We start from the raw sequence: 21,598 nt of genomic DNA, 5'->3' as shown, positions 1-21,598 counted from the left end.
AGCATCGTCAGAAATTATTAGAAAATCATCTATTGATCGTTGAAACGAAATTCGTAGAGTGACTCCACTCAAAAGATGACGATCGCATGTAAAAAAATCTACTGCCACTTTTCCATATAATGTACATTCAGCAGATTGTCTAACCAAAGCTTTTCGTCTGTTAACTTCAGCTGTTGTTATCGCTCCAGGATTATCCTCGTACGAATAACCTTGGCAAGCCAACCAAGTAGCTTTTGCATCCTTGTTGTGAGAAAATTCAGTTTCAATGAAACTTTTGTGAGCATAATTTCCATTTGCATTTGAAATTTTTAATCCGTTGGCTGATACTGTGCAGTCAGAAAAGAGTGAATGTAAAAGATTATTACAAAAGTAAGGAGCATCTGTTTTGGTTACATCTGCTGCAGCTCCAGCATCATATTTTAAATCAGCTTCAGATGCCTGAACTATCTTGCATTTAATTTCAAGGAAAATTTTTTGCAGATCAATAAAATTATTTCTGTCTCCAGCAACCTCAAACTCAAGCATGGGTCCATTAGGACTGTAAACTGGTCCTACTTTTTGACAAAAGCTCCCATCAAAAGTTACAAGAAGCGCTGGTTTTTCAATTAAATCCAAGGAACTATGTGTTGCCTCTGTTGGTAACATGTTACCGATCATCTTTAACTTTGGCAAAGAAATCCGACCGACTTCTCTTTGGCTGTTTGTGTTTTGAAATGACTACCTTTCTTTTTTTGCTACCTTTTCTCGTTTTTGAACCTGAACGTTTGGATCGTCTACGATTCATTCGTTTTTGTCTCATTCGCAGTGCCAATGAGCCTCCTGTTGGCTTTTTGACCGTATTTGATATCGTGTTTTTCAGCGCTTGTTTTGGTGATTTTTTTACTGACAACGTCCATTAACTCTGGTACGCTCTGTAACAGAAGTTTTTTTCCAACACGTTTTGCTGCTGGTATAATCAATTTTCTTGCAAGAGGTAGAGCGATTCTTCCGATGCCACTTGCTAAAGCTCCAAAGCCGCTACCTCTTTGTCTATAGTGCCCCGAAAAATAAGGCAATGCAGATGCTTGATTGGTATAGTATGATTCCATTGCTTTTACTCACCAAATTTTTTGATTGTAACGTCAGAATGACTACCGGTCCCTGAAAAGGGGACTAACTGACCTGTCTCGGTGCGTAGTTCTATAGAAATTGATTGAATCGTATCTGAAAGAAGTTTTTTATAATCCAAATTCGAAAAAACTATTGTGTTGGTTCAAGCTCGCAGATGCTACCGTTTTTCAACCGTTGTTTTGAATCAATGACTCGTAATAAAGGTGCTTTCGCATCGCCCACGTATTGATACTCAATAATGTTTGTATAAATGAATATCAAGTGTTTCCCGGCGCACAGATCAGCTGGAAAGTCACCCATAAAAGCCTTGGTATCATCTTTTTTCATCAGTTTGTTTGCAGTTGTGTCCATTTTGTACCCAATGTGTGTTCCTCGTCCATCAGCGACACCCTTGAAACCATTAATGCTAGGAGTTTCATCGCTTGGAAACGTAATTCCCTCGTATTTTCCAAAGACAATATCAAATTTACCGGAACTTTTAATTTCTCTGAAAGAAAAATTTGGTAAACCAACAGTTCTTTTAATGGTAGCTAACAACTGTGGCACAGTATCAAAAGTTCCTGGCATGAAAGCTAATCGCTCACCGTTGTATGGACGTGATATGACATTGGCTCCAGAGCTATTCCGTTGGTGATCTTCTAAACCACCTAAACTGTAAGATCACAACAAAGTTTTCATGCATTGTTTGGTAAACGATTGTGCGTTCGAATGAGTTTTCTGTTTCTGATAAAATATGGTAAGACATTGAGAAACACTAAAGAAAAAAAGATAAAATGAGATTGTTTAAGTTCAAACGAAAACAAAAAGGAAATTTTGTATAAAAATTGAAGCTGAATAATTTTTTTGTAAACTTGAATAATTTTGAAATAAAACTTGAAGCCGTCAAAGAACGTACATTTAATTTACAAAGAGGTAATTATTTAGTGTTTCAAGCATGATCTTGAATATAAAACTGTATTTCAGCAAGTAGGTACGTTGTTCAAAATATTAAACTGGAAGGGGTTTGGCTCACAGTTTAGCAAACTTTTATAAACAAATGTCTATCAACACACCCAGGGTCACAAATAATTCTACAGTATGCAGAGGGTCAGAGAGTGTTGAAGGTGGTATGATACCCCCTGATGTAATGAAACCCCCACTGGTTGATTGAGGTTTGTCTGACAACTGAGCAATGAAATTCACAAAAATTTTTGGTATCATACAATGATTTTTCGTTGTCCAGTCCTCTTTTTCGTTTAAACGATTTTGTTGTACGATCACAACAAAGTTTTCATGCATTGTTTGGTAAACGATTGTGCGTTCGAATGAGTTTTCTGTTTCTGATAAAATATGGTAAGACATTGAGAAACACGAAAGAAAAAAAAGATAAAATGAGATTGTTTAAGTTCAAACGAAAACAAAAAGGAAATTTTGTATAAAAATTGAAGCTGAATAATTTTTTTGTAAACTTGAATAATTTTGAAATAAAACTTGAAGCCGTCAAAGAACGTACATTTAATTTACAAAGAGGTAATTATTTAGTGTTTCAAGCATGATCTTGCATATAAAACTGTATTTCAGCAAGTAGGTACGTTGTTCAAAATATTAAACTGGAAGGGGTTTGGCTCACAGTTTAGCAAACTTTTATAAACAAATGTCTATCAACACACCCAGGGTCACAAATAATTCTACAGTATGCAGAGGGTCAGAGAGTGTTGAAGGTGGTATGATACCCCCTGATGTAATGAAACACCCACTGGTTGATTGAGGTTTGTCTGACAACTGAGCAATGAAATTCACAAAAATTTTTGGTATCATACAATGATTTTTCGTTGTCCAGTCCTCTTTTTCGTTTAAACGATTTTGTTGTACGATCACAACAAAGTTTTCATGCATTGTTTGGTAAACGATTGTGCGTTCGAATGAGTTTTCTGTTTCTGATAAAATATGGTAAGACATTGAGAAACACGAAAGAAAAAAAAGATAAAATGAGATTGTTTAAGTTCAAACGAAAACAAAAAGGAAATTTTGTATAAAAATTGAAGCTGAATAATTTTTTTGTAAACTTGAATAATTTTGAAATAAAACTTGAAGCCGTCAAAGAACGTACATTTAATTTACAAAGAGGAAATTATTTAGTGTTTCAAGCATGATCTTGAATATAAAACTGTATTTCAGCAAGTAGGTACGTTGTTCAAAATATTAAACTGGAAGGGGTTTGGCTCACAGTTTAGCAAACTTTTATAAACAAATGTCTATCAACACACCCAGGGTCACAAATAATTCTACATTCTAATTAACTTTTATGTATTCAGCAATCGTAAAACTATGGGTTTTAGGTGTTATTTTCAAGCTGAAAGATAACACGGAATGCCCTGACAATCTCGTTGTTTTGTTGGAAATACTATAGAGATATGTTTGACACATTGCAGTTTGCAATTACTGTTCCTGGTTGCTAAACATGTAGCTAAACACGCAGCTACCATGTATGTAAACGCTGAATTTTAAACTTTGTTCTTATCAGTTGAAGAATGTGTGTGTGTGTGTGTTCTATTCAATCTCGTTGTTTGTTGGAAATACTGTAGACATACAAGTGTTTGACACATGGTAGTGTACAATTACTGTTTCTGTTAGCTAACCATGTAGCTAAACATACAGCTAACATATAGTTAAATGTTATATTTTACACATTATTCTTATCAGTTGAAGAATTCTATATTTAGCTTGCACGTGTGTGTGTGTGTGTGTGTTCAAATTTCATTTCCAGAGAATTCATTGGTATTTCATTTTCAAAGTAAAACAGTTTGATTCAATAAGTTGAGAAAAGAATTGTACAATGCCATTTACAGCTGAGAAAGATGCCGAGTTTGGAGACGCTCATTTCGACGTTTCTAAAAGTGAAAAACGTTTGGTTAGAGCAACGATTAAGTCTCATGAAAAGACTGGAAGTTATGTCTTTTTAAAATTATTCAAAAAAGCTGAACATGACTATGAATTTCAACAAAGAATTACACTAACACTCGAAGAATTTGAAAAGCTGATGAAAAAATCTCCAAAGATTCGATCCACTGCTAACAATTCTAATGATACTGATATAACAGCTAAAGCAACGCCAGCAAAGAAACAAAAGTTTAAGCAAAAAGACGACGACCACGAAATATCTGAATAAAAGAACCGCTTTGACAAAATGGTTGAAGCTATGTATGAGCGCTCACCTGCTTACTTTAAACAATTTCAAAAAAAATTCAGATTTTTCGTTTCAGATGAGAAACCATCTTCATTATTTGCCAAGAATTACGCTGTGTGCATGCATTTTGAAAACGGCTATTGTGAAGTGTTACTCTCTAACCATTATCATGTGTTGTTTGATGTGTCTGACGTTTCTACGGAAATATTGAAACGTAATAAGCTTTATGCAGTTCCCTGTTTATACACAACCTTCAAAACTTTGTTTTCAAACGGAGCCACAGTGGAGGCAACTGGAGAGGTTATTGAAAAACTCAAACTAGCTGTGGAATACAACGGTTCAGCACCGCTAACAAAAGGAGACGCAACCGCAATTCAGAAGCGGTTACCAAACTTGAGCAATGTCCCGAGCAAAAATCACCGTCAAAATGGATTTAATGCCTACAAATCTGTGGAAAATGCTGAGAAAACATTGAATCAGCAAATGCAAACTGACTGTTTATCAACTGAAACTCTAAAGAGATTTGAAAACCTTTTGTATGGTCCTCATGCAAGTGCTTTCTGTCAAATAATGGATATTTTTGTGAGTGGTTATGGGAAATTAGATATTGATAATGATGTTTTGTGTGTACGCTTAGTTTTTGAAGAAAAAATAAAATTTTGAAAAAAAAATTTATTTCGATACAAAAGTTAGTAATGTTAGAGCATCATATGAAACGCAAAACGTATCAATTCAACATCACTCATCTTTACAAGTTCTTTTTCATCAAAGAGGTAATGAGCAATAGAAATGCAAAATAAGCCACACAATATTGAGTTTGGTTTTTGAATTGGTTGGTTTCTAAGCAATTCAAACAGTTTGAATTTTATCAGCAGAGGAAGCAAGTCTATTATGTAAATTTTTGTATGCAGCTAAGTTTTGTCCAAGTGGATCAGCAAAAATATATCTTCCATTTCTCCGACAAAAAAGTGTCCAATGTGTTCCAATTGACTGAGAGGTTGATACATTCACTATGATGAAACTGTTGTGAGATAGATTAACAGGGAAGTTGGCAGCTGCGAATACACCTCGGAACTTGTATTTCAAAAGTTTACATGCTTGAACAAGGTTGTTTATTTAATCTTCATCCATCAGTTTGTAGGAATATGATTTTTTGAAACTCTTCGGGCAGAATCGATGAAGATAGTGCTTGCTTTTTCCCCAATAATAAAAATTTCTATATTGTTGGGTAATGCTGCTGAAAATATAAGTTCAATTGAAATTGAACAATTTGTAAGTTCAGGATGAATAAAATCATGTGAAGCCTGCTGAGTTCTGGTGAGATCAAACACCATAATGAAATGGTTGGGGTATTCAGACAAACTAATTCCATGCCCATGATCGATATAGGCTAAATCTGACATTGTGTTGAAGTACAAGCGGTTTACTTCAGTTGTCATTATGGGGCTGTCAGCAACAGGGAGTCCATTTCGATAAATACAAATCTGCTCCAGATTAAATTTACGTGAAAAGGATTGAATTGTTTGCTTCCTTAGAAGGCTTCATTTGTGTTAAGACAAATAGCAAGACGTCGAATGGGCTCCCTGCTAAATACATCTTCCTGTTTCCAACTTCGCAAACCAGTGGAAGCCAAAAACGTTTTAGTTATAGTTTCTAAGTAAGGATAGGACGCTGGACTTGATAGTAAAGTTTTTTCAATTGCAGAGACCACGTCATCGTTCAGCGTCATTTTTCTCACATACAAATTAGCTTCAATAATTTTAACCTTGTATGACTTTCGAGCATCGTCAGAAATTATTAGAAAATCATCTATTGATCGTTGAAACGAAATTCGTAGAGTGACTCCACTCAAAAGATGACGATCGCATGTAAAAAAATCTACTGCCACTTTTCCATATAATGTACATTCAGCAGATTGTCTAACCAAAGCTTTTCGTCTGTTAACTTCAGCTGTTGTTATCGCTCCAGGATTATCCTCGTACGAATAACCTTGGCAAGCCAACCAAGTAACTTTTGCATCCTTGTTGTGAGAAAATTCAGTTTCAATGAAACTTTTGTGAGCATAATTTCCATTTGCATTTGAAATTTTTAATCCGTTGGCTGATACTGTGCAGTCAGAAAAGAGTGAATGTAAAAGATTATTAGAAAAGTAAGGAGCATCTGTTTTGGTTATATCTGCTGCAGCTCCAGCATAATATTTTAAATCAGCTTCAGATGCCTGAACTATCTTGCATTTAATTTCAAGGAAAATTTTTTGCAGATCAATAAAATTATTTCTGTCTCCAGCAACCTCAAACTCAAGCATGGGTCCATTAGGACTGTAAACTGGTCCTACTTTTTGACAAAAGCTCCCATCAAAAGTTACAAGAAGCGCTGGTTTTTCAATTAAATCCAAGGAACTATGTGCTGCCTCTGTTGGTAACATGTTACCGATCATCTTTAACTTTGGCAAAGAAATCCGACCGACTTCTCTTTGGCTGTTTGTGTTTTGAAATGACTACCTTTCTTTTTTTGCTACCTTTTCTCGTTTTTGAACCTGAACGTTTGGATCGTCTACGATTCATTCGTTTTTGTCTCATTCGCAGTGCCAATGAGCCTCCTGTTGGCTTTTTGACCGTATTTGATATCGTGTTTTTCAGCGCTTGTTTTGGTGATTTTTTTTACTGACAACGTCCATTAACTCTGGTACGCTCTGTAACAGAAGTTCTTTTCCAACACGTTTTGCTGCTGGTATAATAAATTTTCTTGCAAGAGGTAGAGCGATTCTTCCGATGCCACTTGCTAAAGCTCCAAAGCCGCTACCTCTTTGTCTATAGTGCCCCGAAAAATAAGGCAATGCAGATGCTTGATTGGTATAGTATGATTCCATTGCTTTTACTCACCAAATTTTTTGAATTGTAACGTCAGAATGACTACCGGTCCCTGAAAAGGGGACTAACTGACCTGTCTCGGTGCGTAGTTCTATAGAAATTGATTGAATCGTATCTGAAAGAAGTTTTTTGTAATCCAAATTCGAAAAAACTATTGTGTTGGTTCAAGCTCGCAGATGCTACCGTTTTTCAACCGTTGTTTTGAATCAATGACTCGTAATAAAGGTGCTTTCGCATCGCCCACGTATTGATACTCAATAATGTTTGTATAAATGAATATCAAGTGTTTCCCGGCGCACAGATCAGCTGGAAAGTCACCCATAAAAGCCTTGGTATCATCTTTTTTCATCAGTTTATTTGCAGTTGTGTCCATTTTGTACCCAATGTGTGTTCCTCGTCCATCAGCGACACCCTTGAAGCTATTAATGCTAGGAGTTTCATCGCTTGGAAACGTAATTCCCTCGTATTTTCCAAAGACAATATCAAATTTACCGGAACTTTTAATTTCTCTGAAAGAAAAATTTGGTAAACCAACAGTTCTTTTAATGGTAGCTAACAACTGTGGCACAGTATCAAAAGTTCCTGGCATGAAAGCTAATCGCTCACCGTTGTATGGACGTGATATGACATTGGCTCCAGAGCTATTCCGTTGGTGATCTTCTAAACCACCTAAACTGTAAGAAGTTAGGACCCCGTTTGTGATGTGTTCTGTTTTCGTTGGAAAAAAAATTTTTCAATCAAAGCTACTCTCCAGTCTCCCGACAGTTGTATTTCATCATTGAAAAAGTTTCTGAATGAAGCCAATGTGTTTTGATCAAAGATCTCCATCGAAGCGGAGGAGATTACATGTACCGTAAATTCATCTTCAAAAGGTTTACTTGCCATTTTGCAAAAGAGATTCTCGTACTAATTGGAGTTCGTGTTGATAGAATTTAACCTGAATAATTTCTTTATCGGTATCAATAAGAGAGTACGTTGGAGGGTTCAATGTTGGGATGGGCGAAATCTGAAAGATCTCGTCTGTAAAAGACTGTTTGTAACATTTTCCAAACGTCTTCTTATTATTCAGTATTCGTACAAGATCACCAACAAAAAATTTTGGTTCTTGAGAAAATGTTATCGCAATCAACAATACAAGCCGCGGAACGTCTTTTTTTGTAACTTTGTTTGGAGCAATTTTGATTGTTCGATTAACTCTAGAATTGATAGTTTTAACAAATGAATCCAGTTTATCTAGATATGAATAGGTCCACTTTTCTAAGTTTCTGTTTATTATATTTTTGAGGGAACGTATATTTCTTTCAGCAGAAGCGGTCTTTTTCTCACTGAACGTACTGTATAATTGAATTCCGCGTTTGTTGCAAAGGTCTTTGAAAGCACCGAGGAACTCTGTGCCATCATCGACCCAAACTTTTTTAGGTTGCTTATGTTTGATCATCTTTTTGAAAGCCTCTGTAGCATGTTTTGTTTTTAGTGGTTCAACCCTGAGATATCTTGAGAGACAGTCAACTGCAACAAGAAGGTATTTTACACCACGGTTGTACTTTGCAAGTTTATCAACAAATGCTAGATCTACAGACCAGATCTCATATAGGTCTTTAACAATTACTTTAAGCCTTGGAAATCTGAGGCGACGTGAACGATATTTGGTGAAAGATGGTTTTGTTTCCAAATACATTTTCACTTTTTTCATTAATAATTTACTCAATTTTTGCAGTCTTTTTGCGTTTCCAAATGACGCAGGTCCTTTTAAATAGAGGTTGTCAAGTTTCTTCACATCATCTATAGAAAGCCCTGTCTTTTCTACTCGTGTCTTCGTCTGTCTTCTTTTTGCTCTCTTTGACTTTTGGCTTCGCACTTTTTTCTTTTGTTTCAGATCTTCCTCTTGGTTGTTTTTGTTGCTGCTGCTGTTTCTTTTGTTTTCGAGTCGGTTGCTCTTCCTCTTCTTCGCTGTAAAACTCATCGAGAACTTTTTTTGCATGAGTATTGTAAACCAAATGGGCTGCTATATCAAGTTCACTCAATATTTTTGAATTTTTTTGCTCGTCAATTTTTTTTGGTAGGTTGTAAATTGTACAAGAAATTTGTCACCTTCACTCCTTGAGGTTCATCTTCAATATGGAGGACGTTATTCTCTTCACTAATAGAAATAGTATCGGAATCAAAAATTTTTCAGGATAATTGCAGCTCTTTTTTTTATTTTCATCCATTAATTTTAGTTCTAGCATTATTGAGTCAAACGCTGAATCCTTCCGTTTTTTTCACTACGGGTTCGATTTCACTGTCATCACTAACAAATAATTCTGCTTTTACGTCATCTGGATCACTTGTTTCATCACCGGTACTCTTCGTTCTCGTGATCAATCTATCAGTGCTTGTGTCAGCATCTTTTAATTTTTTTCCACTGCTTTGCTCAAAATTTGGATTAGATCTTTGTAGGAGTGATAACTGAGTGGCTTTTTGTTGATATAATGGATTATCAAAAATTTCTTCCTTGGTTGGATTTATTGATATGAACATTCTCTTCGGGATCAAAACAAATTCTTCTGCATGCATTATTTGACTTTCAAGTAAAGATAGCACGAGAATCCTATTGCCTTGATAAGTTCTGGTTTTTTCGCTAAAATAAATCATTTTTTCTTCAGACTTGTTTCCTTTGATAGTAACTGCTGAAATGAATCCTCTTGATTTTTAAGTAACTGCTTTTTGACTGGAACATTGCCATTGATTACATTGAGCAAACATTCACATAGAAAGTTTATAAAACTATTTGGTGCTTCTTTGACGAACTTTCTGAAATTACTCTCAGACAGCTCGAGCATTTGCTTTAGCATACATAACTCTTTCTCTCTCATCTGTCAAGTTAGTTATAACTGCTTTGGAGGAAGGTAGATAAAAAATTGTTGGACCTGGTTGTACAATATTTGAACAATAACGTAGTGAGTCGGTTGTTTTTGGGTCTAAGTGTCTGAAGTTTTCGGATCCAAGTCGATGAGTAAGTGTCGAAAGGGTAATTTTGTTGCTAATTCGTAGCTTTCTTTTAAAAAACTTGTGTTGTTTAACTGTTTGCCAATATAGGCAATCTGCTGTATGTCTCTAGGTGATTTGAACAAAATGATGTGGGTTGTGTTCAGATCAATTTTTCTTGACCATTTACTCTGTTGGAATAAGTTATGCTTGACGTAAATGACGCTAATATTTCTATGACGTCCAGCAGTTGCGAGTTTCGAAAATTCTTCGTCATTGAAAATTTCCTCGCAAAAATCGTCAAAAACAAGCAGGCAGTTTTCCAGGTGTGAAATGAAATCAAATCCAGAAAACTTTGTGAAAAAAATGTTCAAGTTACGCTCTATAGAGCTGAACTTTGGTTGCTCGTGTTGATAAAAGTAGTAAATAGATTTAAATTTTGGATAAAAGGTGTTTCTCAGTAACTTTTGAAATATGAGCTCAGTTTTACCACAGCATGACGGCCCACAAACAGCCATGGATAGTCTATCGCTTGTTGAAATTATCTTGTTCATAGCTTCGGATTAGGAAGCGCGTAGCCAACTGTGCATGAAAGCAATGAAAACCAAAATGTTGACTCTTCACAATCAAGATGAAAAAACACAAGTTTGATCAAAGACACACCAATAAGAAACAGTATTATTGCGATTTGAGTAAAATACACTACTTCTGATCGTGGTAGACTAGAGTTACAAAATTTCCATGAGCGTCTCTCTTGATTTTCTTCATTGAAAACTAAATCATTCAAACCAATTCCAGCAGGCGAATCTATCTGGTCTTCTTTATCACTAATTTTAAAAGACGTTTTGATCAAAAATGAATTAAAACATCAGTTTTTGTGTTAGCTCATTATTTTGTTAGTACCTCTCTCAACCATAAAATATTCATATGTAGTATATCTAGAGTCCTTGTCTTCCTTCTTGTAATTCACTTTGTAGTTCGATTGCATGCCATAATCCTTTGCATAGTAGACAATTGACTCCACATTGCCTTTGCTGACAACCTGCTTTATTTCATCAGGGAGACTTTCGTCGTCCAGGGTCACTTGAACCGGTGCTGACGACTTGTGAATAGGTAAAAGGGTTAGTTTCAGTCTTTTCATTTTCTCTTGTAAAGACATGGTACATTGAAAATATTCGAGCAGTGAAAGGTATTTCTTCAGCGTCTCAACCTCAGCTATGTTGCAAAGAATTTGTTGTTTCCTCAGAATAGATTGCCCCCGTGATTCTACTTTTTCCTCTCTGACCAATGAGAGTTATTTGATTATCATTCGTTATGCAACTGCATACTGTCAAACTTGGAGATAAATTCACTTGAAGAACTGAAGGAGCTACCTTCTCCACTCGACGGCTCATTGGTGGGCAGTGTTAGCCAATAGAAATACAATTGTGCTTTTCTTTTAGCACAATGTTTTTTCTTTTGTTTCTCGGGTAAGTTGAAAGAGTGCAAGTCACAAGTAAAATTTTTAATCGGATGAGAAATTTCTTCAACTATTGGGCAAAAAAGAGTGTCCAAATCTACAACTTCCTTCTGCAATAGAGTTTGCAGTGATTCCGATTTCTCTTTTCCTTTTGCATAGAACTTTCCGGATGGAAAACGAAGTTTAATTGCGACAAAGATTTGGGATAGAAACCAGTAAGGATAGCTGCCAGTGCTCCAAGATAAACCGTGTAAGAACCTACTAACCCACTGATGAGATTTCCTCTCACTAGCGGAAAGAGAATTGTATGGCAGTGGTGGAAGAAATAAGATTGTGTCTGAATAATTGTTTGAGCAAATTGACAACTCTTTAATTATAAAACCGGACTTTTTGTGACGAAAACCTTCAAAATCTAAGACAACAACTTCAGAATTCAACATTCCAGCAAATTAAACAAATTCCTTTTAAACGTTTTCACGAAAAGGCAAAACGTTAGACCAGTCATGTGACCAATATAAGCATTTGTGATTGGACAAGGTAAAACGTAGGAATATCCAGGGCCTTTCTGACTATGCTCTGCAATAAACCCTGAAGCGTCATGAAGTATTGCATGTAATCGAAGCAATTTATAAGACTTCAAGTAAGTGTCTAACGAGGAGTTGTCTATACCAATAAGTCCACCATATGGTCTCAACTTGAGAACTATTTCCAAGTTAATGTCTGGTTCCAGATAATTGCATGCTGCCAAAAAGTATACAAACCGTTCACTATATTCTGGGTAGTCAACTTTTATTTGTTTGTAAATTTCATGAATGTTTTTCAAATCTATGGTCGCTATGGTTGTCATGCTGATTCTCAAACAGAGAAATGAATAAATCAACAAAAGTTGCTTTTATGTACGAAAATAATCAAGTCAACAAAAATTTGTCTATCTGTTATAGTAGAGACCTTATCTGAGAAAATTTTCAAGTCAACAAAAAATCAGTTTTGAATGCTCTTTCATAGCACAAAATCCATTTCAGACCATTTTAGGACTTCAAAAAAGTTTAAATTTTTTCTCAAAAATTGAAATTTTTCTATGTTTCGACCCCCATACTGTGGAGGTGAAAAAAAGTGAAGTCAACAAAAAATCATTTTTGAGTGCTCTTTCATAGCGCAAAATCCATTTCAGACCATTTTAGGACTTTGAAAAACTTTCCAAAAAATTGGAAAAATTTCCAAAAAAATTCAAAAAAATTTTGAAAATTTTAGGCCTCTGGTGTTTTATATTGGATTTTTTATGTTTTCACCAAAAACATTTAGTGAAAGTGTAAAACTTAGCTAACACCTAATTCTATATACTGCGAACAAAACTTGACAAGTTTAAACAATTCCAACTCTCCAAAATGGAATAAAAAGTTCAATTTACAAAATGAATACCCTTCATGCGCGCGGTGAAAGAATTATTCCAAAACTACCCTTATATGAATACCCACGTAAAACTTTCCTTAAAAATACAAGTATGGTAATCCGCCTTTTCACTAGAACAAAAAACTTTGACGCAAAATTCTGTTTTTCAAAGGTAGAAAGTCTAGTAGGGGGGGGGGGGTCGGACCCCCCCCCCCCCCCTACAGTCATATGGCGGATTACCATACTACTAATAACAGAAACAAACCAAAAAAAAATTTTAATGCTGGTTATATTTTCATTAACAATCTGTTTAACTTATTGCTGCGTGTATTATCTGCCCTCAAATACCCTTCAATTAGAGTGACAAGCGCTCATTTGACCTCCTCTCTTTGAATTAAAATGAAGAAAACACGACTTGCCTCACTCAATAAAAATATTTGCTCTCAGGTATTAAATCTAAGTTCATAAATGTTACCCAGGCTAGGCAATTAGAAGTCTATAATACTCGATGGACATTAGTGAGTTTGCTTTAAAATGGGAATAGTTGCTAATCCAAATATCTTTTTTGTCGGTTTTTGTTTTACTATGGGGTCCCAACATTCTATTTCCCGGCTATATAGTCCGGCAATCTATCGGTAAAGTTTTTAGTTGCTCTCAAACGAAGTTCGTAGCAATTGTTAAAACGTGTTTGTCTTTTTTTGCAAATTTTTTTGCTTGACCGTTTTTGCGCTTTTCCTCTAGAACATTCTTTGACTTCTCAAGTGAATTTGTCAAGTGAATTTTTCACGCTTTCGTTCTTCCGTTTTGAGTGATCTCTATTGCTCTCACTCCGAAGTAAAGGTTGTTGCTAAAATAAAATCGATTGCAGCTTAGCACCAAGAAGGGGCTGATAGCCGAGTGGGTGGTGCTTCTGGTGAGAGATCGGGAGGTCCATGCTTCGAATCCCGGCGTTGTGAACTATTTTTGCACCCATAAAGAAAAATTTATCCGGGCTACAGCCCCTGAATTAAATTGCCTCGCCTGTCGTTCGAGAGCAATTCTTCCGACATTGGTCGGTTCATCTTCATTGCATTACAATAACCAAACCGTTTGCATACGGGCTTCGAACTAATATTTGTTTTTAGTTTACTGAATGCACGGTCAAACTGAATTTAAGTTTTTATTCCATTCCCTTATTTATATATTTGATCTTTAATTGAATTGAAACACTATTTAAGAATTAGTAATAGTATTAATGCTTAAACGACGTATTAATAATAACGTATCACTAATACAGCAAATTGTAAAACCGCAAGATATTTACTATTCTCAATCACTCAAGTTTACACTAATCACCGAAGCTGCATGTCCCCAAAAGCTGTTTACACTAATCACCGAAGCTGTTTACACTAATCACCGACACCATGTCCCCAAAATCCACCAGCAACTTATAACTCATTCCACTCCTAACGCCCTTAAGACCCTCTACTCCGGACACATCCACATGCACCCCTTTGTCAACACCTATTTCCCCCTCTCTCGGTTAAAATTAAGCTAGCCTCCCTAATCTCCAATTATGCTCATTTTGCGTGCCAATTGGATTAGTTTTGTATGATACGTTCTTGAATATTTGTATCTAGCATAATATGCAAAGAAATTACAGACGAATTAGATAGATACAGCATTGCATGCAAGGAAACAGCCTTTGAGATAAATTATTTTCCTCTGTACTCGATGCTGCTTGTGTTTTTACAACTTAGTTTGCATAATATCTGATTAAGGTGAAAGACGAGGGTCCAAGTGAGAGCGTAATGGATTTGAGTCAAGATAGTTCGCAATCCCTGGAATCGTCACCAGTTGTTAACCCAACAACAGCACAAGCAAGAGCGGCACATCAAGTACGCAGACCTTCCTCTTTTCACATAGCTGCTCTTTTGAACGATATTGCTGAGGATTCCAATGCAAGTAGCGCCAGTAGTTCTAGTAGCAGCAGTGATGGAGGGTCCAGTTCAGATTCAATTCTCGGTGCAACGCCGTCTGGGCCTGAACAGGGTGAAAATAGGGACGCAACTTCCATTTCGACTAATGTGAGTATCAGTTTTTACATTTTGAGTGGATCTGTTTCTTGTTCCTTTCGAACAGTGTTTCGTCTTCATAACACTCGATGCTACCAGAACCCTCGATGCGGCTAAATTGTTTTCAAATGGGTGGGGCGAGCTATTACAGTAAATATCGGTACAGTATATGATGGGAACATACCAATTATAGATAGCATGATGTAGTTATTGGATCTCTTAATTTGACGCCACTGACTTTGAAAGATTATCTGATTTTGACCAATTTCTTTGGTTTTCGCCTCTTTTTAATTGCCCTTGAACGAAGTTCATAGCAATTATTGTAAACGTGTTGGTCTTTTTTATGCAAATTTTTTGCTTGACCATTTTGCGCTTTTCTTCTAGAACATTCGTTGAATTTTTCACGCTTTCGTTCTTCTTTTGTGAGTGATCTCGATTGCTCTGACTCCGAAAAAAGCTTGAAAAATAAAACCGTTTTAGCATATCTAGAGTAAGGTCTGATAGCCCAGTTGGCAGAGCATTGGGTAATGGAGGAGAAGGTCAATGGTTCGAATCACAGTGGGGTCGAATTTTTTTACCCCCCTGTCGTTCGAGAGCAATTCTTCCGACATTAGTCGGTTTATTAATTTATTAATAGCCGCACAGCGATAGCTGGGGATATAACTGGCCTTCTCTTGGTTTTTTACGACTCGAAGAGGAGTATTGGTTTTCTCTCGGTCTTTTTTACAGGAAGATTTGTTCACGCGGCATTTTGACCTAAAAGCGAAAGTGAGAAAAGCTGTCTCGGTGAATAGATTTTCGCTAAGCGAGAGAATTTTTTTGATCATGCGCTGCGTTTAGCGAATGACTTTTTGACTTTGAAAAGTAGTTTTTGACTGAATGGCACATATAGATAACCGTTTTTAGCCGTTTTTTCGTCTAATTGGCCCAATTTTTTCGCTTTTAATTTGGTTTCTTGTAGAAATAAATTTTATTCGATACTATATTGAAATTTCAACCTCGGCAATTGATGCCACAGTCTTTTGCAGAGCCTGCAAATGCGTTTCAAGGTGAAAATTGGCACATGTTTCCGTGAAACAGTTAAAACTTTTTCATAAATGCAGTCTTAAAAGTTTTTTCATTTTTTTTAAAAATGTTTCAATGCTTCGTATTTATGAAGTCTGGTTTTTCCTATTTTTTTGTTCACTTCAGGAGGATAGATCTTTGTATCGGATGACTAGTTATCTTTTCTATGTCTTGAGTGCTGAACAATGAAATATATTCGTTTTTCTTGAATATTTTAAATTGACTTTAACTTTCAAAAATCAAGAATGTCTTTTTGTTACGGTGTTCCTTACATTGTGCCCATATTCTTCACATTCTAGTTAGTATCATTCTAGATTGTCCTGACACCTACATTTATTATCGGTATATTGATTTTTTCAGTTGTTAAAATAATGATTTCAACTTTTTCTTACATTTTCCTCATTTCTTTGGTTTGCTATTGATTTCATTCAACATAAGGCAGTACTGAGTTTGATAGCAAGCCTCTTCCAAAGTTTCTACTTATGACTATTTACTGCAACTTTCATCCGGCCTTGGTATTAATTTAAACGGTTTTTTGCCTTTGAATATTCTTCTGCTGCGTATGTCTTTTCTATGATCAATTTAATGTTTGAATTAGTATGAAATCATGTTGTCTAGCATATGTACAACAAGGAACACGTGTGTTGTTTTTTGTCTTATTTGCAGTATTAACAAGTGTAATTATACATGTTTTCTGATTCTTCAGTTTGAGCTTTCTTTTTTAAAAAAATTTAACTTAGTTTCTAAGATTTATCTTCCGTTTGCTTTCGCGATCTTTTTCAGATTAGAATCATGAATTATTTGAGGGCATATGATAAATTTGTCAGCTTTTTCAGACTACCAGTTTTTTGACCACCTTAATTATTTCGGATTTTTTAAGATTACCAAACGTTTTCAATAATAAAATTTTTCTACATTTTGTTTCTCTTGGTGACAGTGGTTTAAGTTTCACCAATTTTTGAGCAGACCTTGAGAGGTAGTGATTTAGTGGTTTAATTCAAAAGGTAGTGACTTCCTCTACAATTACGGTTTTGTTAGTGAAGTTTTGACGCTTCCGGACTTCTTCCGGTTATGTTTTTTTTTATTTCGTCGCGATTTTTGTTACGACCATATGACATCACAACCACTTTAAATCTGCTTTTTGTTCATTCGTTCATGCAATTTCAACTGAGGTGCGTGAAATCATTTTTCGCTCTTAGTGAAGCAAGTTTTTGTTCATTCGCGTGATTTTTGGTCACACTTGACTTACCTCACTCTCAAAAATGACTTCCTCACTTTGAAATTGACTTTTATTTACTTTAATTCAAAGAGATAAGGTCAAATGGGTTTGTGTCACTCCTCATATGGGTGTGTGTCATTTGAGAGCAGCTAATAGAGGCACCAAAAACTTATACAGATTTTTAATCAAAATATAACATATCAGCCTTCAATGAAGACGAATTTTTTGGTATCTTTTTTACTGTTTTTTTGAGACTGCAGATTTACGCAGCTAGTGCGGCTATTTTCTGGCAATCTGGCAGCTATTTTGTTTTCTTTGGTATTTCTTTGATTTGCACAAGGTTGTATTTTGTACTCGTTCTAAGGATGCGTAGAATCAATAATTTCATAATTTAATATCAACGTTTCTTCAGAAGTTAAGTATTGGGAAAAATTTTTAATTGTTAATAGCCGCCTCAGCTTCTCAGCTGGCTATTATAGCGCTCCTAATTTTTTTACAATTCAAAGAGTTTGAATTGTGTTGGGACGCTGTCTTTTTACGACTCGAAGAGGAGTATTGGAGAAGTCCTTTTTTAATCAATTTTATTGGAGTGAATTTTGAAGCAGGAAATGAAACGTGAAGAATTTTGAGTGATTTTGCTGCTGAACGAAATGAAAAGTGGAGTGAAAAGAGTGTAATTTTGTTCATATCGCTGTTTTCTAGAGAGCGAGAAATTGAGCTGTGAAGAGAAAATTTCTGTAAGCCAGCGAAATTTTTTCAAGTGCGGCATTTTAAAGCAGTTTTTTCAATTTTTTGGTTAAGAGGTGGGTCATGCTTTTGCTTTAATTTTAGGCTGTTTGTGGTAGTGGTTTGAAGGTTTCTAGAAATTCGAATAACATTCATGCTAATTCGGAGGTTTTTCATGTATTTTTTCCGATTTTTGGGCTAATTTTTGCGATTTTTTGACGATTTTGTTTTACTGCCTCAAATGGGTGTGAAAAGACCACTATTACTTGAGCAATTTTTAGATAACAAGTGGTAACAGTTTTTTGGATATGAAGCTTTTTTGTTTAGAAATATGACAAAAATTGGCGAAAATTGAAACTAATTTTCTTAATTTTTTTTGCCGTTATTAGTTTTTCTTTTCTGTTTTTGAGACAAGTTTCTTGGCCCATTATTACTTGCCTCTTGTTTTGCGAGGATCTGGATACCCTATTGGGTGAAAGGAATTTTTTCTTTGGATTTGTGTGCTGTTGTAATGTTAAGAAATTTATTAATTTCTAATTTTTCCAGTTTTTCAAGTTGTTTGTAAGAGCTAATTTTTTTGATGAATTGGCTTCAAGTATTTTGAAAAAAGTTCAAATAGGTAGTTTTAGTAGGTACTAGTGGTTTTGATGGTAATTTTTGCAGTGATAGTTATTTCGGGATCTCAATTTATGACAAAATTTGATCAGACTTTTTAATCAGATTTTAACATATTTGATTTTCTTGTTTTTACTTTGTTTTATGGCTTTCTTTCAAGTAATCATAAATTAGGGGAGGCAAGTTTGTCTGATTGATGAGTAGTTGGATGGCGTTTGAGGGGATTTCCTCGTCGAGTCGTTTCCGGAATTTTTCCGGCTATGTTTTTCTTAAGATCTGTTCACACATTTTCATGATTTTTGAAGTCGAAGTTGGAGTAGTGGTTTTGGTCACGCCGAAACAGGAAATGGAGCGAAAAAGCGAGTGGTTTTGTGGCGTGAAATTAATTCACTTTAATTTTAAAGTAGAGTGAGAAAAGTGAGGTTGAACAAAAATTCGCTTTCTCGCTAGTGGTTTTTTGTTCACATGCGGCTATTTCAATTTGTTTTTTTTTACTGTTTTTTCGATTTTTTTGATCGGAATTTTTTTTCTAAATGGTTTTCACAATCCCTTCATAGTTCATTCTAGGCATTTTTTTTAACCAAATTTCCATTTCTCGCTAGTGGTTTTTTGTCCTCATGCGGCTTTTTGACATTGATTTTCTGTTTTTTTAATATATTTTTTGATCGGATTTTCGTAGAAATGGTTTTCCCAATTCACTCGTACGTTCTAGGTCTGTTTTTTTAGTCAATGAAAATTCTTTGAATTGTACGTCAGGACTTGCCCTGCTATATTTTTTTTCTTGGTCGAATGAAAATTTTTTGCTTTACCTCATTTTTCCGCCTTTTCGACATTTTGCGTTAAATCATTTTGACTTCTCTAGGCTAGTTTCACTCCTCTCTCATTCTGTTGAAAGTGTTTTTAAACAGCGGTTGCTCAGCGAAGCGATTCAAAACAAACAGAGTCAGTATCAAAAAACAAGATCAGAAATAGAAACAGGATAAACCCATGAAGCCCGATTTTAGATACCCGTTACTCGAACTTTGTTCTTAGTTACCAGCTCTAATGCTTAGTGGTATCGATACTAGCTCATGTGTGGTCTCACAACGAAACAGGAGCATGTTCAGCTCTAAATTGACATCAAAATAGTTCGCACTTTAAAATTGTTTGTACAAAAATCATTTTTTCACTAGTTTTTTTTTCAATACCAATCTTGGTTATGGGAATCAACGGCGGCTATTTTCCGGCAATCTGCCGGGTTTGTTTTTGCTCATTTAGAGTCGTGGACTTTTGTGTCTGTCTTAGTTTGATGTTGCTAGAAAGTTTGATGTTAATTGTGAATTCATTAGGTAATTCAATTCTTTGGAGCTTCCAAACAAAATCGTTTTCCAGTAAGTCACAGCATGTTCAATGTTCTTCGTGGAGTCTTTTCAATAGGCTAGTTTTATTCTTTGCTCATTCTGCTCAAACAGCAGCTGCTCAGCAAAGAAATCTAAAAAAACTATCATAAAAAAGGAAACGAAGAGTAGAACCGGGTTAATTCCATGAAGCCTAGTTTTAGGCATGCACTGGGCTTAATTCCATGAAGCCCAGTGCATGTGACAACCTGGTCAATTCTGCTTGAATTTTGTTGCAAAGTTACCATCTGCTTCTTATTGGTAATAATACTATTCCCTGTTTTGTTATGTTCTTGTAATGTCAATTGAGGTTATGGCAATCAGTGGCGAAGATTTTTCGTAATCTGTCGAGTATGTTTATTTATCGAGTAAATAGATGTGATCCTATGCTTTCTTTAATGTTAAAGTTTACTGTTGCTATACGAATGCTATAAATATAGGTTCCTATGCTTTTTTATTGCTGAAATTTAATGTTTCTATATAAATTTTGGTCAACCTGGTCAAAAGGTTTTTAAATATCAGTTGGTCAGCAAAGAAACGAAGGTAGTCAAAAAACGAAATCAAAAATTGAAACAGGATAAAGCTAATTTTTAGATTTTGGATGCGTGCTACTTAAACTTTGTTCTTTTTAATAGTCGCAAAGGGATACCTGAGGCTATTGTTGGCCTTCTCTTGGTTTTCGTTTATTTCGTCAACGGGGTTACGACCATATGACGTCACAATCACTTTAAATCTGCTTTTTCATTCGTTCATGCAATTTCAACTGAAGTGCATGTGACTTCATTTTTCACTCTTAGTGGAAAGAGTTTTTTGTTAATTCGCGTGATTAAGTTTTTGGTCACACGTCGCTCTCAAAATTTACTTCCTCATTCTGAAAGTGAGTATTTTATTTCAAAGAGGTCAAATGAGTGTGTGGCACTCTAATTGAAAGGGTATCTGAGGGCAGCTAGTGGAAGCAGCAATAAGTTAAACAGATTCCTAATCAAAACAACAACTCAGTATTTAATAAAAAAGATGTGTTTTTGGTCTGTTTCTTTTAATATCTTTTTGAGACTGCAGATCTACGTAGCTATTGCGACTATTCTCTGGCAATCTGCCAGCTATGCTAAGTCTTAATTAAAATCTCTAATGCTTATTGTTATTAATGACCGCCCTCATCTTCTTAGCAGGCTATTGTTGCGATTGCGCTCCTATTTTTTTATTTCGTCGAATAAAAATTTGTTTTGCTTCGCCTCATTTTGCCGCCTTTACATTTTGCTTGAAATCTATTTGACTCCTCTAGGGTTGCTGTTGGCTCATTCTGCTAAAATAGCTTATTAGCAGAAGTTGCTCAGCAAAGAAATCTAAAATGAACACAGTCAGTATCAAAACACGGAATCAATAATAAACTGGATAAACGCATGAAGCCTGATTTTAGATTCCCGCTACTTGAGGTTTGTTCTTATAAGTCCTGGTTACCGGGTATGTTAATACTAGCCACTGTGTCCGCTGATTATTCGACTGGAGCATAGAATGACATCAAAATAGTCGGTGCTTTAGGAATATTTTACTACAAACATCCAAAAATTTAATTTTTTCCGTT

The 21,598-nt window shown here is 35.4% G+C and overlaps 1 protein-coding gene across 1 annotated transcript in view; it reads left to right on the top strand.

Moving 5' to 3' along the window:
• Window positions 1-21,598, top strand: part of LOC142347902 (uncharacterized) — a 121,091-nt gene that overhangs the window by 91,161 nt on the left and 8,332 nt on the right. The window contains exon 4 of the mRNA XM_075399063.1: window positions 14,722-15,027. Coding sequence (XP_075255178.1) covers window positions 14,722-15,027 — 306 coding nt within the window. The remainder of the gene's footprint in view (window positions 1-14,721; window positions 15,028-21,598) is intronic.

Source organism: Convolutriloba macropyga, chromosome 10 (assembly GCF_964194025.1).
Source record: "Convolutriloba macropyga chromosome 10, txConMacr16.3, whole genome shotgun sequence".
Lineage (NCBI taxonomy): Eukaryota > Metazoa > Xenacoelomorpha > Acoela > Convolutidae > Convolutriloba > Convolutriloba macropyga.
This window is presented reverse-complemented; position numbering and strand designations above follow the sequence as displayed.